The 22,700-nt window shown below is 43.6% G+C and overlaps 1 protein-coding gene across 1 annotated transcript in view; it reads left to right on the plus strand.

The window, feature by feature from the left end:
- The window catches only part of PCSK7 (proprotein convertase subtilisin/kexin type 7), a 57,025-nt gene extending 38,986 nt beyond the window's left edge, over nt 1-18,039 (plus strand). Inside the window, exons 12-16 of the mRNA XM_040425869.1 lie at nt 12,906-13,062; nt 13,166-13,260; nt 13,988-14,081; nt 14,205-14,322; nt 16,821-18,039. Of these exons, the coding sequence (XP_040281803.1) occupies nt 12,906-13,062; nt 13,166-13,260; nt 13,988-14,081; nt 14,205-14,322; nt 16,821-17,243 (887 nt within the window). The 3' untranslated portion in view covers nt 17,244-18,039. The remainder of the gene's footprint in view (nt 1-12,905; nt 13,063-13,165; nt 13,261-13,987; nt 14,082-14,204; nt 14,323-16,820) is intronic.
- The last annotated feature ends 4,661 nt before the right edge of the window (nt 18,040-22,700 follow it).

The raw sequence follows: 22,700 nt of genomic DNA on the forward strand, positions 1-22,700 counted from the left end.
ATTACACTGACAGAGGTTAGAAAAATGTAAGCAAGCATTCTTTGTGAAAGGCTGGGTGCATGGCAACAACTGCCTATCATTGAATCCTGTGTACTTACAAATCTCATGCTCTAGGGGGAGCTGTTGTTTTATATACAGATATACTGTGTAATATTATATTTGTGTATATAACATTATTATACCTGTGTGTATCTCAAAAGAGAAGCCTAAATGAAATCTATAATGCCTGGCCTTTTCTTAACCCTTTAAACATTTAAAAGTAACTTGCAGATATGTACTAAAATTCTCTATTAAACCTAAATGTTGTACATTCATATGAGAAGTCTTGACAATTGTGCAATTTTTGCTGTATTTATTTAGGGCTCTTTCACACTTGCGATGTCCGGATCCGTCGTGTACTCCATTTGCTGGAGGTGCCCGCCGGATCCGGAAAAACGCAAGTGAACTGAAAGCATTTGAAGACGGATCCGTCTTCAAAATGCGTTCAGTGTTACTATGGCAGCCAGGACGCTATTAAAGTCCTGGTTGCCATAGTAGTAGTGGGGAGCGGGGGAGCAGCATACTTGCCGTCCGTGCGGCTCCCAGGGCGCTCCAGAATGACGTCAGAACGCCCCATGCGCATGGATGACGTGTCCATGTGATCACGTCATCCATGCGCGTGGGGCGCCCTGATGTCACTCTGGAGCGCCCGGGGAGTCGCACGGACGGTAGGTATACTGCTCCCCCGCTCCCCACTACACTTTACCATGGCAAACAGGACTTTAGTGTCCTTGGAGCCATGGTAACCATTCAGAAAAAGCTAAACGTCGGATCCGGTAATGCGCCGAAACGACGTTTAGCTAAAGGCCGGATCCGGATTAATGCCTTTCAATGGGCATTAATTCCAGATCCGGCCTTGCGGCAAGTGTTCAGGATTTTTGACCGGAGCAAAAAGCGCAGCATGCTGCGGTATTTTCTCCGGCCAAAAAACGTTCCGTTCCCGAACTGAAGACATCCTGATGCATCCTGAACGGATTTCTCTCCATTCAGAATGCATGGGGATAATCCTGATGAGGATTCTTCCGGCATAGAGCCCCGACGACGGAACTCGGAAAAGAACAATGCAAGTGTGAAAGAGCCCTAAGTTTGACACTATATTCCAGTGTTTAGGTCACAATATGTTCTAGTCCTATTTTTTGAATCACCGGTATAATCCTAGAAAAGAGCCATATGATCTATATTCAGTATTAATGTAGAATACCTATGGTATAATTTTTAGGCACTTTTGCACACTTTCCTAGTGGGTTGGTCATAGACTAGAAAGATGGATTTGCTTTTTTTTTTTTTTTTTTTTTTTTTTTTTTTTTTTTTCTTCTTCTAGAAAGAACAGCACCATATGGACATGGTGTGGTAGCACAACTTCGACCAGTTCACATGAGTAGGGATTAACTGCAGTACCAGAAACAAACCAAGGACAGGTGTGGCGCTGTTCCAAGAAAAATAGCGGTTCACATAAGAAATACATATTGAAATTGTCTGTGCTTTTTTTATCTATAAGATATACATAGCTGTCTATGTACACCATAGGAAACCATATTTAAGAGACCAATAGTAAAGTTGTTCTCATAGATATCGTAGAAAGGAGTCCACCTTCTCCTGGCGCCACCACAGGTGTAATGTCTGGGTGGCCGTAGCTTCCCTCTACAAAGTCGTCTGTTTCCTTGACAGTGGGCCATCGGGATATCAGATTGCCATGGCAGCTCTAACCTGAGATGTGTCAGTTCTGTCATAGAAATGGCAAATTGGAAGAACTGCTACAGCCATTCACTGGTATCATGCGTGCAAGAACGCACGTCACTGCCTCCGCAATGACCTGTTATGCACACGTAGCTGCAGCAGTCTCGTGACCAAGAATGGGTCCTCATTTCTTCCAGTTCTTCAAGGACTGCCAAGAGCTGTGATACTGGAAATGGCCTTTGAAAAGTGAGATCATTTATTTTCTTTTTTATACATTTTTTTTTCTTTTGCCATTTGTTGCTAGACATGTTTACTTATGTCAGACAGTCTCTTTAAACTCCGTAAAAAGTGAGGTCCTAATCATTGCAGGTATGGGGCCAAGTGTTTGTCCACATACAGCAGCTAGAGAAATGAGCCAGGGCTTTTTTTATTTATTTTATTTTTTATATAAAGCTGCTGGTGCCAGCTGCTATACAGTCCGAGATACAGCCTTTAGCAACTGTTAGGGAGTGATCGCTGCGTATTCCTGAAGCACAAACTCCTGACCTAATTCTTATGGTCTGTATCTCTGGTTATATGGCAGCTAGCATCCCAGTCCTGGTTTTGTTTTAAAAATTAAATTGTCAGCCTGAGATATACCAGGATGAAGCAACAGTTTCTCCATTTAGCCGGCTGTGATCCTCAACCAGCCAGGGGGAGTAATGGAGGCCAGCGGGGGACGTGAGTAGAGAAATGAATCCTTCTCATTTCTCCCTGTATAACTGTTCATGATCCCAGAGGGAAGTTAACATGGACTTCTTTGCATGTTATCAATCCCCACCGTCAATCCGAGAACATACTTGCTCTCTAATTCTCACATATTTTTATTTTTTTCCCAGAAAAGGAGTGACCGTATGAGCATTCGCTCACCTACTTACCCCAATGTAACTAATTAGTGAGTTTATTGACACCATGACCCAGATGTTTACCATCCTCCGTATCACAGAATCAAATAAGTTGCACCAAACATTCACACCTCTCCCACACAAGCTTCAGTAAAGTTTATATGAAGGTGGACATGGTTCTCAACAGACCAGCTTGTCTGCTTTCAGGAAATAGAAAGGTTTTGTTGGTGCACTTACATTTCAAGGAGTGTAATTCCAGTGTTTTATAGGTTGATGGTTTTTAAAATTTCCAGCTTAAAGCTGATTTTTGGTCTTTCCGTTCTGGTGATTTTTTTTTAATGAAGATCTGTGCAGTTTAGGCCTCGGTGGTATGTATGAACTCTGCACATGCTGAACTCTCTGTTTGGGTCACACCGTAAGCCACTGAAAACAACTTAAAAAATTGTGCTTTGACAAAAAAAATTAGACAATGGCGCCTGTGTGTATAAAGTGCTGAGAGGCATTTTGATGATGTGCCGGGTGTCTGTTTTCATAAGATATATGGGTATTTGGGGGGGGGGGGAGGTTAGTATGATTTGTGTATTTTGCAATTTAGGTTTTATTTGTACATATCAAAACTGGCTGCCAGAGGGGCAAAGTGTCCAAACACCCCAGCAGCGAAAGGGTTAAAAAGAATCTGCCAACTCGGGTAAAGTATGGTAGTTTAGAAAATGTTTGTAAGACATCTGACCATCCAATTCAATCTATTCACCTGCAGCGTTTATCCCAAGGAAGACAAAAACCCAGAGGTAGAAACAGATAATTGTTTAGGCCTTAAAGGGGTATTCCGGTTATCTACAGTTATCTCCTATCCACAGGATAGCGGATAACTATAAGGCTACTTTCACACTAGCGTTTTTTGGCGGATCCGTCATGGATCTGCAAAAACGCTTTTGTTACAATAATACAACCGCATGCATCCGTCATGAACGGATCCGGTTGTATTATGTCTTCTATAGCTATGACGGATCAGTCTTGAACACCATTTAAAGTCAATGGAGGACGGATCTGTTTTCTGTTGTGTCAGGCGGACAGCAAAATACTGTAGGCAGCGTTTTGGTGTCCGCCTCCGGAGCGGAATGGTGACTGAACGGAGGCAAACTGATTTATTCTGAGCGGATCCTTTTCCATTCAGAATGCATTAGGGCGAAACTGATCTGTTTTGGACCTCTGGTGAGAGCCCTGAATGGATCTCACAAATGGAAAGCCAAAACGCTAGTGTGAAAGTAGCCTTAGATCTTTGGGGGTCCTACCGCTGGGGGCTGGGTATCCTATGGAGCCCCCTGAAATAAATGGAATGGCAGATCATGTATGCACGCAGACACTCCATTCATTTCTATAGAAATTCCAAAGATACAGTGCTCTGCCATCTCTGGAACTCACATAGAAATGAATGGAGCGGCCACGTGCATGCCCGACCTGTCACTCCGTTCATTCTTTTATGTGACCAGTGAGGGCCCACAGCGGTAGGATCCCCACCGAGCTAATAGTTATCCCCTATTCTGTGGACAGGGGATAACTTTATTTAACCAGAATGCCACTTTAAAAGGCTGTTCTAGGATTTCCCTTGATGGCCTATTCGACCCACAGCCCTGTCGATCAGCTATCTCAGAGTAATTCCAGCGCCGAAAACTACATGGCTACATCCATTGTGTAGTAGACGGAGCTGGTAACTGCGGTGCTGCTCCCATTGAAGTGAATACTGCAGTTACCAGCTGTGTCCACTGCACAATGTGTGCCGAGTTCTGGTACCTGAGCTGCTCTGAAACAGCTGATGCATGGGAGTGGCGGGGTGTCAGACCCTTGTCGATCATATATTGATAGCCTATCCTGAGGATAGGCCATCAGTATCAAAATCCTGGAATACCCCTTTTAATGGGTTCTCTGGGAATTCATAAAATTACTGAAAATACTTTATTATAAATATATTCCTAAATACATTTAATTAGTTATAATGGCTTTCAGTAATGCAACTTAAAAGGTGAAACAAATATGAGATAGACTCATTACATGCAAAGAGAGATATTTCATGCCTTTATTTGTTATAATTTGGATGATTATGGCTTACAGCTTATGAAACCCTAATTTTGAGGTTCCCTTTGCTCAGGGGGTATGGATTAATTAGCTGACCCTTTGAGCCTAGAATATTGAACCTTTTCACAAAATTCAAATTTTAAGCTGCATTAATGCAATTCCTTTTAATTTGCATTACTGAAATAAATGGACTTTTGCACGATATTCAGATTTTTCGAGTTTCACCTGTATGTCGATTTAGGCTACTTTCACACTAGCGTTCGGGGCTCCGCTTGTGAGCTCCGTTTGAAGGGGCTCACAAGCGGCCCCGAACGCATCCGTACTGCCCTAATGCATTCTGAGTGGATGCGGATCCGCTCAGAATGCATCAGTTTGGCAGCGTTCAGCCTCCGCTCCGCTCAGCAGGCGGACACCTGAACGCAGCTTGCAGCGTTCGGGTGTCCGCCTAGCCGTGCGGAGGCAAACGGATCCGTCCAGACTTACAATGTAAGTCAATGGGGACGGATCCGTTTGAAGTTGACACAATATGGCTCAATTTTCAAACGGATCCGTCCCCCATTGACTTTTAATGTAAAGTCAAAACGGATCGGTTTGCATTATCATGAACAAAAAAAATAATATTTTTTTTTTTTTTTTTTTTTTTTTTTCATGGTAATGCAAACGGATCCGTTCTGAACGGATCTAAGCGTTTGCATTATAGGAGCGGATCCGTCTGTGCAGATACCAGACGGACCCGCTCTGAACGCAAGTGTGAAAGTAGCCTAATCTGCAACTTTTTGTTTTCACTGCTAAAACATGAGATTGTATCTGTTCAGTTTTGACAAAAGAAAAAAAACACCACCAGAACAGTCAGTAAATGCAGCGTTCTGCAAGCACTATGGTGTGAGCACGGTTTAGAGCAGCATGGTATGTGACTGCGCATGGAGAGAAAATAACTTCAGATTTATTACCCACCCAGCCTTCATAAAATAGCAGTGATTTCCTAAATTGACCATGTTGATAAAAGTTGCTGAATATAATAATACCCTGTGCCAATGAGGCTTTCCAGAACCGTCTTCGGTTTGCAAGACTTTGCTTATAATCTCTATTTGACTGTAGGATTTGACTCATTTCCAGGACTTTTTCATGGATTTGGATGCATCTAGAATACAGTTAACCCTGAACTGAATCCAAATATTAGACACTTTACAGAGTGCAGAGCCGTGCGGCGCTTCTACAAGGGAGATCACTAACTGTACTTGCCTTGTTAATACCCAGCAGAAAATTGTATTTTGCTGTATTTTTTGCTACAGTTTTGTTCAGTGGATTAAATAAGCAATATCCTGAAAGGATTTATAAATGATTGGAGTTTCCAGATTCTTATAAAAACCACAGGCTTAAAAAAGAGAATGTAAAGATGCAGCACTGTAATAACATTTCTTTACTGGGAACAACTGGTTAATTTTCCAGTTGGTTTAAAGGCTATGGACACCTTTTTGGGGCAATTTTTTTACGGTTGCATTTTACTCATTTTGGGCTAAAAATCATTTTGATTTCAAATCCATTTCAATTGGTCGTCATTAAAAATGTTCAGCTGTTTTTGAGATATATGGGTTAAACATCAGTCTATTTGCAGAGTGTCAATTCTCAGTCCTGACTGCTCACTTGAAGCTTTATCTCTGCACTTCGCAAATGAGGGATTCAGTGCAGCGAGGACTTGTCCAGAGCCCGTGCTCAGTGGATTTACAGGCCAGTATCTGTGGTTAATTGCCATATGAAGCTTACACTGATCTTCTTTTAACTCTGTGACATGACCCTGTCATTTGCTCCCAACGTGGTTTATTTTTTTTATTTGACTCCTTATAATGGCACATTTGCAGCTCACCTCATAAATGAAGCTTGACGAGCACAATTCTTATCATTATTCTGATCAGAGTGCGGCTGAACAGCAGCGGCATAGACCGCATAGTGTCAAGTGGAACTTTTACATATGTGGACTGCGCCCACTCAAGAACTGAAATGCAAGAACATTTAAAGGGGTATTCCCATCCCAATTTCCACAATAGGGACCCTAAAGTGAAAGAGAGCACACCGCTCATGCTTCACTGCCATTGAACTCCCAAATATAGCCAATAACTGAGAGGGTGCATAAATGTCCGCTATACTTTGATGCAAGTGCATGCTAAGAAATGGATGCACACCAATAAATAAAACATGTGTATCTTTGTTAAATCCGTTTAAAATCCATTAAAAACGCCAACTAGGGGACTGCAGGTCTCCTATCAATGTATAGGGGTACCTCCACTCACAGCACAGTTCTAAATACAACCAGTGAAAAGAGCTCCAAGTAGTTGATGCCAGAGTGCCAATATAAATGGCCAAACAATGATAAAAGTGCTAGTGATTACGGTAATTACTTGAAATCAAAAAATATATATAAATAAGTAAAAAAAAAAAATCAAAAATGTAACATCATATGTGCAATTTAAATAAAGTGCCAGTACAGACCGATGTAATCCCTATCTATGAACAGAATTTCATAAGATATCACAAGACCAGCGGACTTCTTTAAAGGGGTTCTCCGGGCTTTTTACAATATCAAATCGATGGGGGTCCGGCACCCAGCACCTCTGCCGGTCTGCTGTATGAGGAGACCTCGCACAGTGTGCACGTGCAGTCTCCCTTCTCTGTTCCTGTTCACTGCTGCTGTCTACGGCAAATCAGCTGTGAACAGGAAGGAGACGGGACGTGCACACTGCTTGCTCCATCTCCTCATACAGCTGGTCGGCGGAAGAGGGTGGGGGGGTCAGACCCCTCTGATCTGATATTGATGACCTATCCCGAGGATGGACGTTCAGATAGTAGGTGAAGGCAGCATCTTTCTCCATAAATTCTTTATTAATAGTTATTCCATGACAAATGTACAAAAAAGGCCAGTGCTCAAAGGATTCAGCCCTGCCTCCTGGTGCTTGAACTTCTCATTTGCATATGAATAAAAACTCACGTCTTTGCAGCTATTTAGCATACAGAAAAAAGAAAGGTATAGTTTTAATCAGTAGGATGATCCCTACCAGGCAGTATGTTTGGTTTAATAGGGTTGATCCTGGTGACGGAGCGGCTTTAAAGGGTTTCTGTCACCCCCCCCATTGTGCAATTTTCATTAGCAGACATTAGCTATTTGCTAATGTCAGCGGAGTGCAATCATACATGTCCTACCTTTTGTCTGTGGCTTATTTCTTGTAAAAATCATACTTTTATCATAAGCAAATTTCTTCACTACCAGCAAGTTGGGCGTGTACTTGCTGGTAGCCGCCGCTTCTAGACACGCCCCATCTCCTCTTGATGGGGCCAGCGAGCGCTCTCCTCCTCCCGCTGGCCCCGTCTGCTGCTGAATTCCCGCCCCTGCGCCGTAACGTTCCTCGATCGGCGTAGGCATACTGAGCTTGCCAGCTCCTTCCTCAGTGCGCCTGCACCGATTACGTCACACTACACCCGGAGGAGAAGACTGCCGGCATCAGCGATAATCGACAGTCTTCTCTTTTGGGTGTAGTGTGACGTAATCGGCGCAGGCGCACTGAGGAAGGAGCTGGCAATCGAGGAACGTTACGGCGCGGGAATTCAGCAGCTGACGGGGCCAACGGGAGGAGGAGAGCGCTCTCTGGCCCTGTCTATCAAGAGGAGATGGGGCGTGTCTAGAAGCGGCGGCTACCAGAAAGTACACGCCCAACTTGCTGGTAGTGAAGAAATTTGCATATGATAAAAGTATGATTGCACTCAGCTGACATTAGCAAATAGCTAATGTCGGCTAATGAAAATTGCACAATGGGGGTTGACAGAAGCCCTTTAAGGGGGTTGCCACACGTGGCGTTAACTCTTCAGAGGATTTGCATGCAGAAAAAACCTCATCCTCACTTGGCGGTCAGTTTCTGCAAGAAAATCCACACAACTTATTTTTTAAACCCACGGCATGTGAATTTATTTCTCTGGTTTCTGCCATGGATTTCAGCCTTATGCGTTGCAGAGGGACCAACCTGCGGCAGACCTGCAGAATTTCCGCAAGGTAATCCACTCCATACTTTCTGGATTTTGCTCTTGCGGAATAACAGCGGATCTGTTAGAGCCAGTTCACACTGAGTTATTTGGCATCTTTCTACCTCAAAACGACCTCACATCCATCATGGGAAGCAGCACTTGTATTTTTTCCATGTGGAAAAATGAAGCCGCATGACCTACCTTGGGGTGGAGTCCACGCTGAATCTCCCATGAAAATGAATGGGAAGCGTAAAAAAAACTCTAAAAACCACGAGCTGAAAATGCAGTTTTGTGTTGAAGTAAACACCCATTGGATAAAAAAGCACAGAAAAAAAGAACAAAAAGCTCAAATAAAGCTTTAAAAAAAAAATGGATTTTGCGTGTTTTTGTAGACTTATTTTAAAAATCTGTTGTGGGAATATACCCTTACAAATTTTGTGCTAGGCAGATTGCTACATAGTTTTGTGTGGAAAGCAGGTGCAGACTGGGAACTTAGAGGCGCAGGAAAGAAATAAATAAATAAATAAATAAAAGTAGCCCCATGTTGTAGGCAGCTTCAAATTGATGGAAGGTGGGGCAACAGAAGTAGGCGGTGCTAACCCAAGCCACAAGTAGGCGGGGCCAGCAATACTGTAGTGCAGCACAAGATACCGCCCCAGCAGAGCCAAATACCACAGTGCAGCATAAAATACTATCCGATCACCGTTCTGAGGGCGGTGACACAGTTGAGTTCAGGAGGGTACTTTCTTCTGCTGGCCAGGTGCATAAGTACCTGATGCTTCTAGCATTAATTTAATGCTGAGAGCATTACATGGTTACACACCTTGTGAGCGGCTGTGAGGAGGGTTCGGTTGCCCCCTGGGCATTGGTCAACCAGGAAATTTCCCTGTATGGTCTTTGGCTAGTCCACCCCTGGAGAAAAAATTCCTTGAAACCTGTAATTCATTCAAATCTCAGTTCTTTCTCTAAGTCCAGTAGGTGGGCCTATCAGTGATTGACAGCGGACTAAGCCTAGAGAGTTATCCGTCAGTAACTTTGTCGGACCACCCACGTGACTCCTGTGCCTAGAAAGAGCAGGATTGTAAATGAATAAAAGACGAGTTTTACTGAATCTCTACCCACAAAACTACACCTCAATCTGCTCCGCTCCTCCTGCTCTATAACATGCCGCCACTGCATTTTCATAGCGACAGGTTCCCTTTAAGAATAGACTCCCTGTAAGCTGCAGACCATGTATAATAGACTTTATTCATTTCCTTGGTGATGAAATGTGGATCTTATTCATTTCACTGAGAAATGTTATTCTTGGAATGAAACGCGTGGCATCTGGTCAAATTTATGTTATTTGTACCAGACTGGCATTTTATAGGTCATGATAAAGTTCAGTCTAGTCTTACACTGGGGGGCGACCCAGTAAGGTATGTTGGGCGATCAGAAGCTAGCGGGCGTGTAATGCTACATGGAAAATTCCCTTTCAAGTTGCAAAACCCGCCGTTAATAAGAGTCGGACTGCGCGGGGTTGTACAGTGTGTTTTAAACTTGACATAAATCAGAGGCCGCTTTGTCATCCTTCATGATGGCTGACAGGTACAGTCACTGTAAAACAATCGCCTGCACATTAACCCTAAACTTCCCGTCACCAGTTCCTGTCTGCTGCGCAGCTTTCTCTGCTGGTTTTGGAGCAGCGGGCACGGTCACCTCCTGGGCACCTGCCAAGCTGCTGCACTCATGATTTCTGTCTCAGGCCTTTTTAGGCAATGTTTACTGCTTCTGACTTGGGCGGCAAAGAATGTGGGGAGAGAAAAGAGCAAGTAGTAGAAGGGCTGAGGAGGGGGTGTGAGCGGAGGAGAGGAGTAGTGAGGCTGCTAATGTGCTCAGGATGCATATGAGGGAAAGGCGCATGGTTTCTCTGCACTTTTCCTTACCAGGTGGTTAACCCTTTGCACTCGTGCAAGCCCCTTTGTCCCAGTTTGCTTTTGCATCTGCCGTGCAGTGATGCTCACTTTATTGTACCCTGACTCTGCTATACTTGTATAGTGTTTGTGCTCTTCTTGTGCGTTGCTGTATTTGCCTGTACTCCGTGCATTCAGTTACATCATCTCACATTGTGATCAGGATCTTCCCGATAAGGCTAAATTCACACGACCGTAGTGTTTCGCGGATCCGCAAGACACGGGCACCGGCCCGCGTGTGTGTTCTGCAATTTGCGGACTGCAAATGGCCGCCACTATAATAGAAAATGCCTATTCTTGTCAGCGGACAAGAATAGGACATGCTCTATCTTTTTTCCGGAGCCGCGAAATGGAACACTCTGTGCTATCAGCATCTTTTGCTGCCCCATTGAAATGAATGGGTCCAAAATTGCGGAACAGATGCGTACCCATACGGTCGTTTGAGCGCTAATGCTCTGTTCATACGTCCATCGGAGAAGTCTTATTTGATGGGAAGGATAACGCAGCAGGCAGCTCTTTTCTTTCTACGGACCCCATGGTGGAACCAGATAGATCCCATTGTCAGGCACTTTTTGCGTCCGTCAGGACAGATCTGGCACCCTGTTTTAGTTTTTCTGCACCTATAATAATATAACAGAAAAATTTAAAAACCTGAGTGGGAAAGAGAAGTGTGAACAGGGTCTAAGGATGCTACTGGAGAAACTACAAAATCCCTTGTCTAGAGAGCGGTGTTCCCCATGTCACTAGCAGTTAACACTAGGAAACGTATCATTTTCTTAGGTTTTTCCTTTATAATTCTCATTGTAGCTTAAAGGGGTTGTCCAGGATTTGGATATTGATGGCCTATTCTCACTGTCGTCCGACTCCTGGCACTCATGCCGATCAACTTTTTGAAGAGGCTGCGGCGCAACGGTGAGCACTGCTGCCTCCTCACAGCTTACTAAGCACAGCGCCGTACATTGTGTTGTGGCTGTGCTTGGTATTGCAGCTCAGGTCAATTCACTTGCGCCTAGACCATGTGACTGAACATAACCTAGGAAGAGGATGCAGTGCTCACAGGAGTGCTACTGCCTCCCCAAACAGCTGATTGGCGTGGGTGCCCCGAGTCAGACTTATCCTGAGGTTAGGCTATCGGTATCAAAATCCCAGACAACCACTTTAATGCCACCTGTCATATTTTAAAGCGTCTGCTATAGTGCTTACATTCTGTCTCTGTCACACTGTACTCAGGGATATAGACATTGATAACCTATCCTTAGGATAGGCCATCATTATCAGATTGGTGGGAAGTCTGACTCCTGACAACTGATTGGCTGTTTGAAGGGGCTGCACGCCATCGCCTTTAACTACGGATTCATTCTCTGCCCTTCGAACAGCTGCTGGTGCTGAGAGTCGGACTCCCACCAATCTGATATTGGTGGCCCATTGTGTGGATCAGTATCCAGATCCTGGAGAACCCATGTTTGACAGTATGTTGACGCTCCCTCTAGTGGTGGCAGCAGGACGCCATAAGGTCAACAGCATGTGGTCACGTTGACTACATTTTTCCAGGTCTGCTCCATAAGTGGTCTTAATAGTGCTAAATGGAAGATTATTTTTAGTAAAGCTTTCCTATGGAGAGAGGCAGGAGTTAGTATTAATGACTGTCTTCAACCGCCTCCTGTTCCTGTCGCTCTATTTGAATGCATTATGGAATTGCGTTCTGAGCCATGTGTGATATAATATTATTCTAATTATTATATATTTTCATGCTATAACCCTTAGGGCTCATGTATTCGACTGTATGTACAAAAAATACAGATGACGTCCGTGAGCATTCTGTATTTTGCGGAACGGAACAGCTGCCCCCTAACAGAACAGTCTTATCCTCGTCCGTAATGAGGACAATAATAGGACATGTTCTATTTTTTTACGGAAAGCACATGAGGACATATGGGAACAGAATGCACACGCAGTAACTTCAGCAAAAAAACTGAACGGACACGGAAAGAAAATACATTCGTGTGCATGAGCCCTCACAACCAGGAACAATCCTACACATAATATTTTACTACTAAAATAATCGTGGACTTCCAATATTTATTATATGGATGGACCAGCGGCCATCAGATGGGCGCAATCTGTTATGGTTTATTGAAATGGGGATTTGTTAATTTTGTGGTTTTTATTATTTTATTTTATTTTTTTTTTGTTTTATTTTTATACTGTTCTCTTGCTTGTTGTCCATGGTCTTCCATTTTTAAAGTAATCCTTTCCTTCCCATTCCTAGTGACCGCCACTGATCTCCTGCTGTCGGGCATGAGGACCTTAGAGCATGTCGCTGTGACAGTGACCATCACGCACCCACGGAGGGGAAATCTGCAGGTCCAGCTGTTTTGTCCAAGTGGAATATCATCCCTCATTGGAGCCACAAGGAAAATGGACGCGTGAGTATGATGATGGGTGATGGGGAGGTGGTTCCTGGGGAGCAACGTTTTACATAGACGACAGAGCAATGCTTCATATAACTAATATTCTCATTATTTTAAGTGACCCGAGTGGCTTTACCGACTGGGCGTTCTCCACAGTCCGCTGCTGGGGTGAGAATGCAGAAGGAACTTACAGGCTTCTGGTCACGGATGTAGGTAAGCCTCCCCTAGGGTGATGCACTGCAGGTATAGGAAGGGCATGCTGCCGACATTCTTCTCTAAACTCAAATATATCAAGTAAAAAATTATTTACCCGACTCTTTTTATTGCTTTTTACATTTGCATTGTCCACTAGCTGGCATAAGTAATATTTAACCTCTGGCAGTCCTGGGCGGTCCCTCGCTGTAACCAGTCAGACCCCTGTGATTGCAGCTGCAGAAGCACCAGTTGGGGGTGGCAGCGGGAGCGCTCTTCTCTCTAACCCCCCTAGATCAGGGGTGCACAACCTTTTTTGGTTGGGGGCCACATTGGCAGCCTGAACCAATTCCAAGGTCGAACAATAAAACTTAAAGGGGTATTACCAATTGAAATACTATATTTATGGCATAATGAACCTACAGTACATATCATTAATGTCTGGTTACACTTCTAGTACTCCCATCTAATGGGGGAATACATGTGAGCAGCCACAAGACATAGACTTACATGTCTGTTACCAGATGGTTGGGGCCGCAAAGAATGGTATCGAGGGCCTCAAGTGGCCCCCGGGCTGCAGGTTGTGCACCCCTGCCCTAGATAGTACTTTGGTTATTGACTGTCTAAGGGGTAAAACGAGCTGATCACCAGGTTTCCTTTATTTGATGTTCTGTCTGTTATCCTATATATTTTATATCCTAGGATGAGTACTCCTGCTTCCCCTAATAAACATGTATCTCTCCAACAGGAGATGAACCTCTTAAAGGAGGAGTTTTCCAGACATGGCAGCTAACGCTTTATGGTTCCTCATGGACAACTGAGGATGTGGCTGAAAGAAGAAGGTGAGACGGTATAAGAAAACCTCCCCGTTTTTCACTGTGACAATCTGTATTGTTCATATTAATATTGACAGAAGCAGCACAATATGGGCACGTCCTTTAAAAATTGCCTTTTCTGATCCTCAGGTTGGTAGAACTGGCACAGGATGGTCAGTTTCTGAATGATAATTTCTCACTACCTTGTCCGCCGGGACTGGAGATTTCTGAACAGGACAGCTATACAATCACCAATAACACCCTGCGGGTAAGACTCCTTATGTAGTTCCACCAAATACATTCACTTTAAAGGGGTTGTCCAGTCCCATATCAAGTTTGAACCTCCCACCTTGCTAGAGAAGTCGGTTGAGGCATACTTACCTGCACGTTGGTGCTCAGCTCCATCTCCTATGGTCCAGCACAGAGTGGAGTCATGGGCACACTTTATGAGACACGTGAACACCGTCCATGGCAGATGTTTACCTGCAGCTCTGGAAGTCCGGAGTGGTGGAAACAAATGGTACTCTTCACCCAACGGGTTCCGGAGTGTTGGGGGTTTTGGAGGTTGGACATGAGATGGGGCTGTGCTGCAATACCAGGCCCAATCTGTGGACAAGAATGACGCTGTTCCTAAAAGAAAGAAGCTCTAGTTCACTTATCTGTTACATCCTATTTAAAGAGGACCTTTCACCTCTCCTGACATTGCCTGTTTTAATAGCTTCCTGCATTCTCCGTGTAATAACAATAACAATTCTGGAGCATCTATTATTATGTTTCTATGTTGTGTCATTCCTTTATTATTTGTACTAGAAGTTATGAATGAATTGCTAGCAGTCTGCAGTAAGGGTACAGAGGGAGGTAACCAGTTGGGGGGGGTGTACCTGCACAGACTCGCTCTATCCAATCAGGGCTGCCATTTACAGACTGTGCAGGTACACCCCCCCAACTGGTTACCACCCCTCTGTACCCTTACTGCAGACTGCTGGCAATTCATTCATAACTGCTAGTAAAAATAATAGAGGAATGGCAAAACATAGTCATAAGAATAGATGCTCCAGAACTGATATTACATGGGGAATGCATGTAGCTATTAAAACAGGCATGTCTGGAGAGGGGACAGGTCCCATTGGATCTCCTAGTATATTTTGAAGTCTAAGGCTATGTTCTCAGAGGATTAATTTTCTTCCTGGTCCTGCTGCTAATCAAGTAACCCCAGCAATGGCATCTATTACAATATACAGACAGAGCTGTCACTGGTACAGGTACTTTTTAGTGATTATTTATGCTGTTTTTTTATGCCAATACCAGGAGTACGCTCAAGAAGCGGAGAATACTCTGTCTTTCCATTATATGTATCCCCCATTTATCATTCACTTCTGGTCCATGACATTATATAAGCAAATGACTGGTAGTTAGAACCATACATTTATTAAAGGTGTTCGCCACAACTTAAACATTAATGACCTATCCACAGGATAGTGAAGAAGGACCGGCACTCACCTTTCTTGATGCTATTATGCCTTGAATAAACGTCTCTTCATATCATCAAGAAAGTGAGTGCTGGTCCTTCTTCTCTATATACTAGTGGGACGCCTTCCCTGGACGCGTGCACATGTGCAAACCGCAGTGCCGACCCATCTTCTTCAAATACTATCCTCAGGATAGGTCATCAATAACTGATTGGTAGGGGGTCTGACTCCCGGCACCCCCATCTGATCAGCTGTTTGAAGGGGCCATGATGCTGTCCTTTTCCCTAAGCCATTTTCCATTACGTCACATGACCTTTCTGCAGCTCAGTCTGAAAGAAAATGGTGAAAATGCGAAAAGAAAAAAACAACAAAACTTACAGGGGTTGTCCAGCCGATTTATATTGATGACCTATCGTCAGGATAGGTCATCAATATCTGATCGGTGGGAGTCCACACCTGTGTGTAGAGGAGTTGGTGCTCTATGCGGGCGCCACTTCCTGGTCTTTAGACTACGCGTTGTCTCCTCTGGAGCAGTGGCGTTGTGTAATTATTACTTAGGACCGCATGTCCTCTGGATGGGTCATCAATATTTTATCATAGGGGTGTGACTTCTGGCACCCCCTCCAATCAGCTGCTGGAAGAGGCAGCACCCTAGGTGCACTACAGCCTCTGTCAGCCTGTGACATCACGTCCATCGGTTATATAGTCTTCCTGCAGATCAGTCCTGTGACATCACGTCCATCGGTTAGCCTCTGTCAGCCTGTGACATCACGTCCATAGGTTATATAGTCTTCCTGCAGATCAGTCCTGTGACATCACGTCCATCGGTTATATAGCCTTCCTGCAGATCAGTCCTGTGACATCACGTCCATCGGTTATATAGCCTTCCTGCAGATCAGTCCTGTGACATCACGTCCATCGGTTATATAGCCTTCCTGCAGATCAGTCCTGTGACATCACGTCCATCGGTTATATAGCCTTCCTGCAGATCAGTCCGGTGACATCACGTCCATCGGTTATATAGCCTTCCTGCAGATCAGTCCTGTGAATGGGATTGATCTGCATTACTAAGTACGGCCACTATACAGCGTCGTGCTTGGTATAGTATGAGGAGGCCGCTGCGCTCTTCCAGGCATCCTGGGTACAGGTGATCATTAGGGGTGGACCACCACCATTGAGATCTAATTACTTATCCTGAGAATAGGTCAGTAGTTCATTCAAACCCCTTTAATTACGATATTTTTTTTTGGTAATGTATTTACTTACGGTAGTTTCCTCTTCACTTTGTCTTTTTCAGACCCTCATGCTGCTCGGCTGTTTTGCTGTGTTTTGGTCCCTGTATTACACGGTGGAGCTCTACCTTTCCAGAATTTCCATTGGCGGCCATCTGGACTTGAGCTGTGAAGGTTCCTCCTGCCTCCTGTCCCGACACCAGGGAAGTCCCAGCCCCCGCCAATTAGAAGGGGGCACTGAGACCGAATCGTTGCCTCTCTGCAGCTTCAATGACACTGCTGCAGAATTCACTGCTGTAGGATTTGACGATGAAGAGGACCACGTGGAGCACATTGCACTGTACAGGCATCAGTCCTCCTCCAAACAATTCAGAGTGAAAGACGAGAATGTGACGGAAGCCCAGCACAAAGTGACCTCAGACTTTCAGGTGCACAGGGACACCGTGAGACATGACACTTGTGACACAAACTTAAATGAGTATGGATAAGGGCCGTCTACTGAATGGATGTCCTGGTTCTGATCCAAGAAAGCACTTCAGAGTATTTAATTTAAGATCATCTGCCTTATCCATTGCTTTATTATGATCATGTATGGATGACTGGTACGTGCGTCCATTATGTGACGGAGCAGTGTAATACCAGGTTCAGTCTCGTGATGGATGATGTGTTGACTGCTGCCAGCAGCGCTGAGCTTTCAGGAAGTTTACTGAAGATCCTGCAGGTCTTATCGTGACCAACAGGCTGTCCATTCTATAGAATAGTCTTAAAGGGATATTCCCATCTTAAACTTGTATGGCATGTCCACAGGATATGTCATAATTGCCTGACTAAGGATTTCCCATCTCTGGGCCCTTCACCTATTGGGAATCAGGGTTCCCCTAAATTTTATCCATCTATGGCTACCTTCCCACTTGCGTTTTTGCCTGAACTGGCAGGGATCAGCAAAAGCACTTCCGTTACTGATAATATAACGTCTGCGTCCGTTATGAACGGATCCTGTTGTATTATCTCTAACATAGCAAGGACGGATCCGTCATGAACACCAGTGAAAGTCAATGGGGAACGGTTTTCTATTGTGTCTGAGAAAATGGATCCGCCCACGATTGACTTGCATTGTGGATCACGCCAGATCAGTTTTGCTCTGCATTTCAGGACAGAGAGAAAACCGCAGCATGCTGCGTTTTGCTCTCTGGTATGGGAACACAACCAAACGGAACGGAATGCATTTTGGACCATTTCCATTCTGTTCAGTTCTATTTTGTCCCCTTTGACAATGAAGGGGGACAAAACAGAACCTTTTTTTTCCGGTATTGAGATCCTTAGCGCGATCTCAATACCGGAAAATGTAAACGCTAGTGTTAAAGTAGCCTATTCCTGCCGGAAGCTTATCCATAGAAATCAATGGAGAGGTGGATCCGCTTGCATGTGACCCTCTCCGTTGAAGTCTATTGAAAGAGCTAAGTGGTTGGACCCTGTTCCACCGACTGGTGAGGGCCCTAGACCTGCATCTATGGAATATCCCTTTAAACGGCGCTGGATTCCCTGACTATTTATATTTGACTTTTTTATTTTTATGATTTTATGTTACTACGGGTGATCGTCACTTTTAAGCAGTTCAAAAGAGCACTAAAGTTTAAAAAGAAAAACACAATTTATATGAGAATCTTTTTAATATGTGATGAATTTTGTACGGGGACGCTTAATTTAATCCTTAAATTCCCCTAAATCCTATTCACACACAGCATTACTTCGTCCTGCTTCCACATTGTTCTTAACCAAAGTTGCCTCGTATTCTTATACTTTGTGGAAGCAAACCAGTTGAGACTGACCCTCATTACTATACGACCCTCGTTACTATACTACTGCCAGGGCCCCGGCAGGGAAACCTCCGCTCAGTAAGGAAAGTATTCCTGCAATTTGCAAATTGTTATGACCATTAGTGTTCCTTTATTCAATTGCTGCTATCCATCATGCCAAAGGGAAACGGGCAGCTCCAGATTTAATTTTAAGACCTGGGCAGATAACGAGAATCATGTTTTGTACTTTATTTTTTGCTCAATCCTTTTTTTTTTTTTTTTTTTTTTTTTATAACTCCTATAGCTTTTCCCGAACCCGGTTGGAAGACATGTCACAGCATACGTTTATAGAGGACATCGACTCTTGTGACAAGAGTAAATAGTTGCATGAGATAGATACAAATTCGTACGCGTCTTTTCTTAGCACTCTTTGATGTGCCATTCTTCTGTTATTACTCCTAGAAATGTATACATCGACAACTGTGTGTTACTGTTCCCTTTTGTCAGTGTAAACCCCTTCACAGAGCCCAAACCTGTCCCAATCAGTGCTGAGAGTGTCGGAGTATGTAGGGACAAACTCCATTGACAGGGAGAATGGTAACGCCCAGTTAAAAATTCATGCATACATTTCCTGGAGGAATAACAGAGGAACGGCACAACACAGAGAGGAGCATTATGAGTTTAACGCAGTTTTGTGACGTAGAAAAGTCACAGATTTTGTTGCAAGTGCTGGTTCGCAACAAAGGTTGTGACTTTTTGGAGTTCCAAAAATCTACTCCGACTACAAGACCGACCATGCAAGATACAACAGATTTATTAAGGGGCAGGCGCCTCTTAATTGGTTGGTTCTTCCTGTGGCTTTTTTTTATTTTTTTATTACTAAGATGGTTTGTGAAATGTCTTTTCTTAGTAAATGACCCCAATAGTTTTCAGAAAAGATGAACTGCAATAATAATTTTCTCAGATTTTACTATAATGGACATGTCCAAAGAACGGAGTTAATTAAAAATGTATCCAATATAAAGAATTCTGCATACATTTTGGGATTTTAGTAATTGCCTTAGATTATAGGCGCTATCCGTTTTGGCGCCTGTGTGCGGTGGGCTGTCTTGCAGGAATGTGCGACACAGCAAAGTAAACCATCTAATACACGATCGAGAACCCAGGTCATCTTGACCAAGTTTATTGGTGACCTGCCCATGGTCAACTACAATCTTCATGTTTCCGTGTCACTAGTTTGAACTGGGTTATGTAATTCTTGTTACGCACAAGGCCAAAATACTAGTGAATCAGCCCTATCGGGTGCAATGAAGGGCCACCAAATGATGATATCCACTAGAACAGTAATGGAGAGGCCTAAAAACATTGTAGGAGGCTTTACAGCATTTTATTTATTGACAGAACTGAGACAAGGGGGGTTAGAGTGATCTTCCAATAAGTTTCAGTACCACCCCTGAGTATCAAGTACCGCCCCTGCTTAGACTCACTGTTTCAAAGGTTGCGATTTACAGCTGAAGGGTAGATAAATTCATTTACATAGCTACAAAATAAATGATCCTCTCCTTCATTCCTTCGCTGTCATATTGTAACACTTAAACTAATCTAAATATAATATGAAAAAAATTCTGAAGAATTCTTCTAGATTGAGATCTTCCATTCCCCCTTCACCTGCTCGCAAACTGTGCTGTAAGTCTCCATTATAAGTCTTCCCCTACTGCCCTCTCTCTCTCTGTATAACAAGAGCAGGTGCTGGAAGCCCCTCCCACTTCTGTAAGTCCCACCCACCACTGAGGCTGCAGTAAACTTCATCCTTGCTCTGTTTCCATATTACAAGAGCAGGTGCTGGAAGCCCCTCCCACTTGGATAAGTCCCACCCTATTGCTGTAAGGCTGCAGTAGGAATCCTCCCTAACTGCTGTCTGTAATACAAGACCAAGTGCTGGAAGCCCCACCCATTTAGGCAAGTCCCACCCCCTGCTGTAAGGCTGCAGTAGTAGTCTTCCCCAACTGCTGTCTATCTGTATTACTAGAACAGGTGCTGGAAGCTCCACCCACTTAGCCAAGAGTCCTCCCCGCTACTGTAAAGCTGCAGTAAGAGTCCTCCACTGCCGTGTCAGTAGTACGAAACCAAGCTTTGCCCACTTGGCCAGTACCCCTTAACCACTTACCCCTCCTCCTTCTGCCATATAAAAATTGGAAGACTCAGAAAATCCAACAGAAAGGTAAAAGCGAATAGTAGAAATACTTGCCTAATGTACCAGCCCCGGTCCCATTAGAAGAAGAGGGGTCGATGACCAATCCTATTCAGATCAGTCAGGATTGTCCTGGAGTTGAGTCCTGCTATCAGTGATGTGCAATGTTATAGGATCCTAAGAACTTTACAGATTATTTGTTTGTATTGGCGCCCCATTATGATGTGAATTTTTTTTCAATGAAAACTGCAAATTCAAGAAGTTCAAAAAAACAAAAAATAGTCAACAAACTGTAATGTGGGATGAAACTGGAAAAAAAAAAGCTGAATATTAAAATTTTATTGGTGTGAGGTTTACACAATATGGGATCCATGCAACAATCTTTTTATGATTTAATTTATTATTTTCATGAGAGGACCTTGTGAGCGCTTTGATGAAGATGAATTTGTTGTTGGAAATTTTATTTTAAGGGCAATAAAAGGTTTTACATGGTTTTGCTGTCTGTCTTCCTGAAGTGAATGTTCAACGTGTAGTTGAGGTTCATGTCCGGCCCAACCTCAAAAAAATTGAGTTTCGGTTGTAGTTTAAGGAAATGGATAAACTGTTGTGCTTAGTTCAGGACCTGATAGACATCCTTAGAGAGTCCTCAGCACCCCTTCAGGCCCTGCACTAAGAACCAGACAGTACATCCGTTTTGCTTGTTCTCAGTGGCATTATAGAGTCTGTTTTCTTCTTTTCATAGAGCTGATTTGCATAAAATTTTTCCCAGGGGGCATTGCTTGGCCTGTAAGACGCCCTACACTGGTCTCCTTAAGGAGAAAGAGTCCCCCGTCACTACACGCTGCCAAATAGGTCATACACTCATTGCCCCAAGAAGGAAACGTGATCCTTAAAAAACTGACGAAACTGATCCGTTTTCTATGACACAATCTGGCACTATAGAAAACGGATCCGTCCTCCATTGACTTTCAATGGTGTTCAAGACGGATCCGTCTTGGCTATGTTAGTATTTAAACTAGGAAGGGGGGGGGCAAAAGAGTGAAAATAAGAGTCCAATTGCCCCTCGAAACAATGCCAGAACAGGTCAGAAGCACAGAGGTTAAGAAATGATAAGCTCAGAGTCCTGTCTACAAATGCTCGCAGTTTAGGTAAAAAAATCAATGAATTTGGGTCAATAATGGCATCTGAGAATGTAGATTTAGTGGCTGTTACGGAGACATGGTTTAATGAAAGAAATGACTGGGACATAACCATACCAGGGTACTCTTTATACAGAAGAGACAGAGAAGGCAAGAAAGGAGGAGGAGTGGCCCTGTATGTGAAAGATAGCATTAAATCTAACCTAATACAAGTTGGTGAGGCCAACATAGTCAGTTTGGGTTACGTTGCAGTTTGCTAACCATGCAGTAACTCGTGTAGGTGTGATATATAGACCACCTGGTCAAGTTAAAGAACTAGATGATCTACTAGTTGAAGAAATAGCTAAAATGACAATGAAAGGAGAAGTTATCATTATGGGAGATTTCAATCTTCCAGATATAAACTGGAAAACCAAAATAGCAAGTTCTACCAGGAGTACAGATATTCTAAATTCCCTACTGGGGTTCTCTACAACAAGTGGTTGAGGAGCCAACCCGGAGGGAGGCCATTTTGGATTTGGTATTCACAAATGGGGATTCGGTATATGATGTCATTGTAGGCGAAACCTTGGGATCTAGTGATCACCAGTCAGTGTGGTTTAATATAAGAACTGTGAAAGAGTCCCACCACACAAAAACAAAAGTTTTAGATTTTAGAAAAACAGACTTTTCAAAAATGAAATTAGTCATAAATGAGTCCTTATCAGACTGGAACGGATTACATGGAGTCCAGGAGAAATGGGACTACTTAAAAGGTGCATTATTGAAGGCAACAGAAAATTGCATTAGACTTGTCAGTAAAAGCAAAAAAAGGAAGAG

This window comes from Bufo bufo, chromosome 1 (assembly GCF_905171765.1).
Source record: "Bufo bufo chromosome 1, aBufBuf1.1, whole genome shotgun sequence".
Classification (NCBI taxonomy): domain Eukaryota; kingdom Metazoa; phylum Chordata; class Amphibia; order Anura; family Bufonidae; genus Bufo; species Bufo bufo.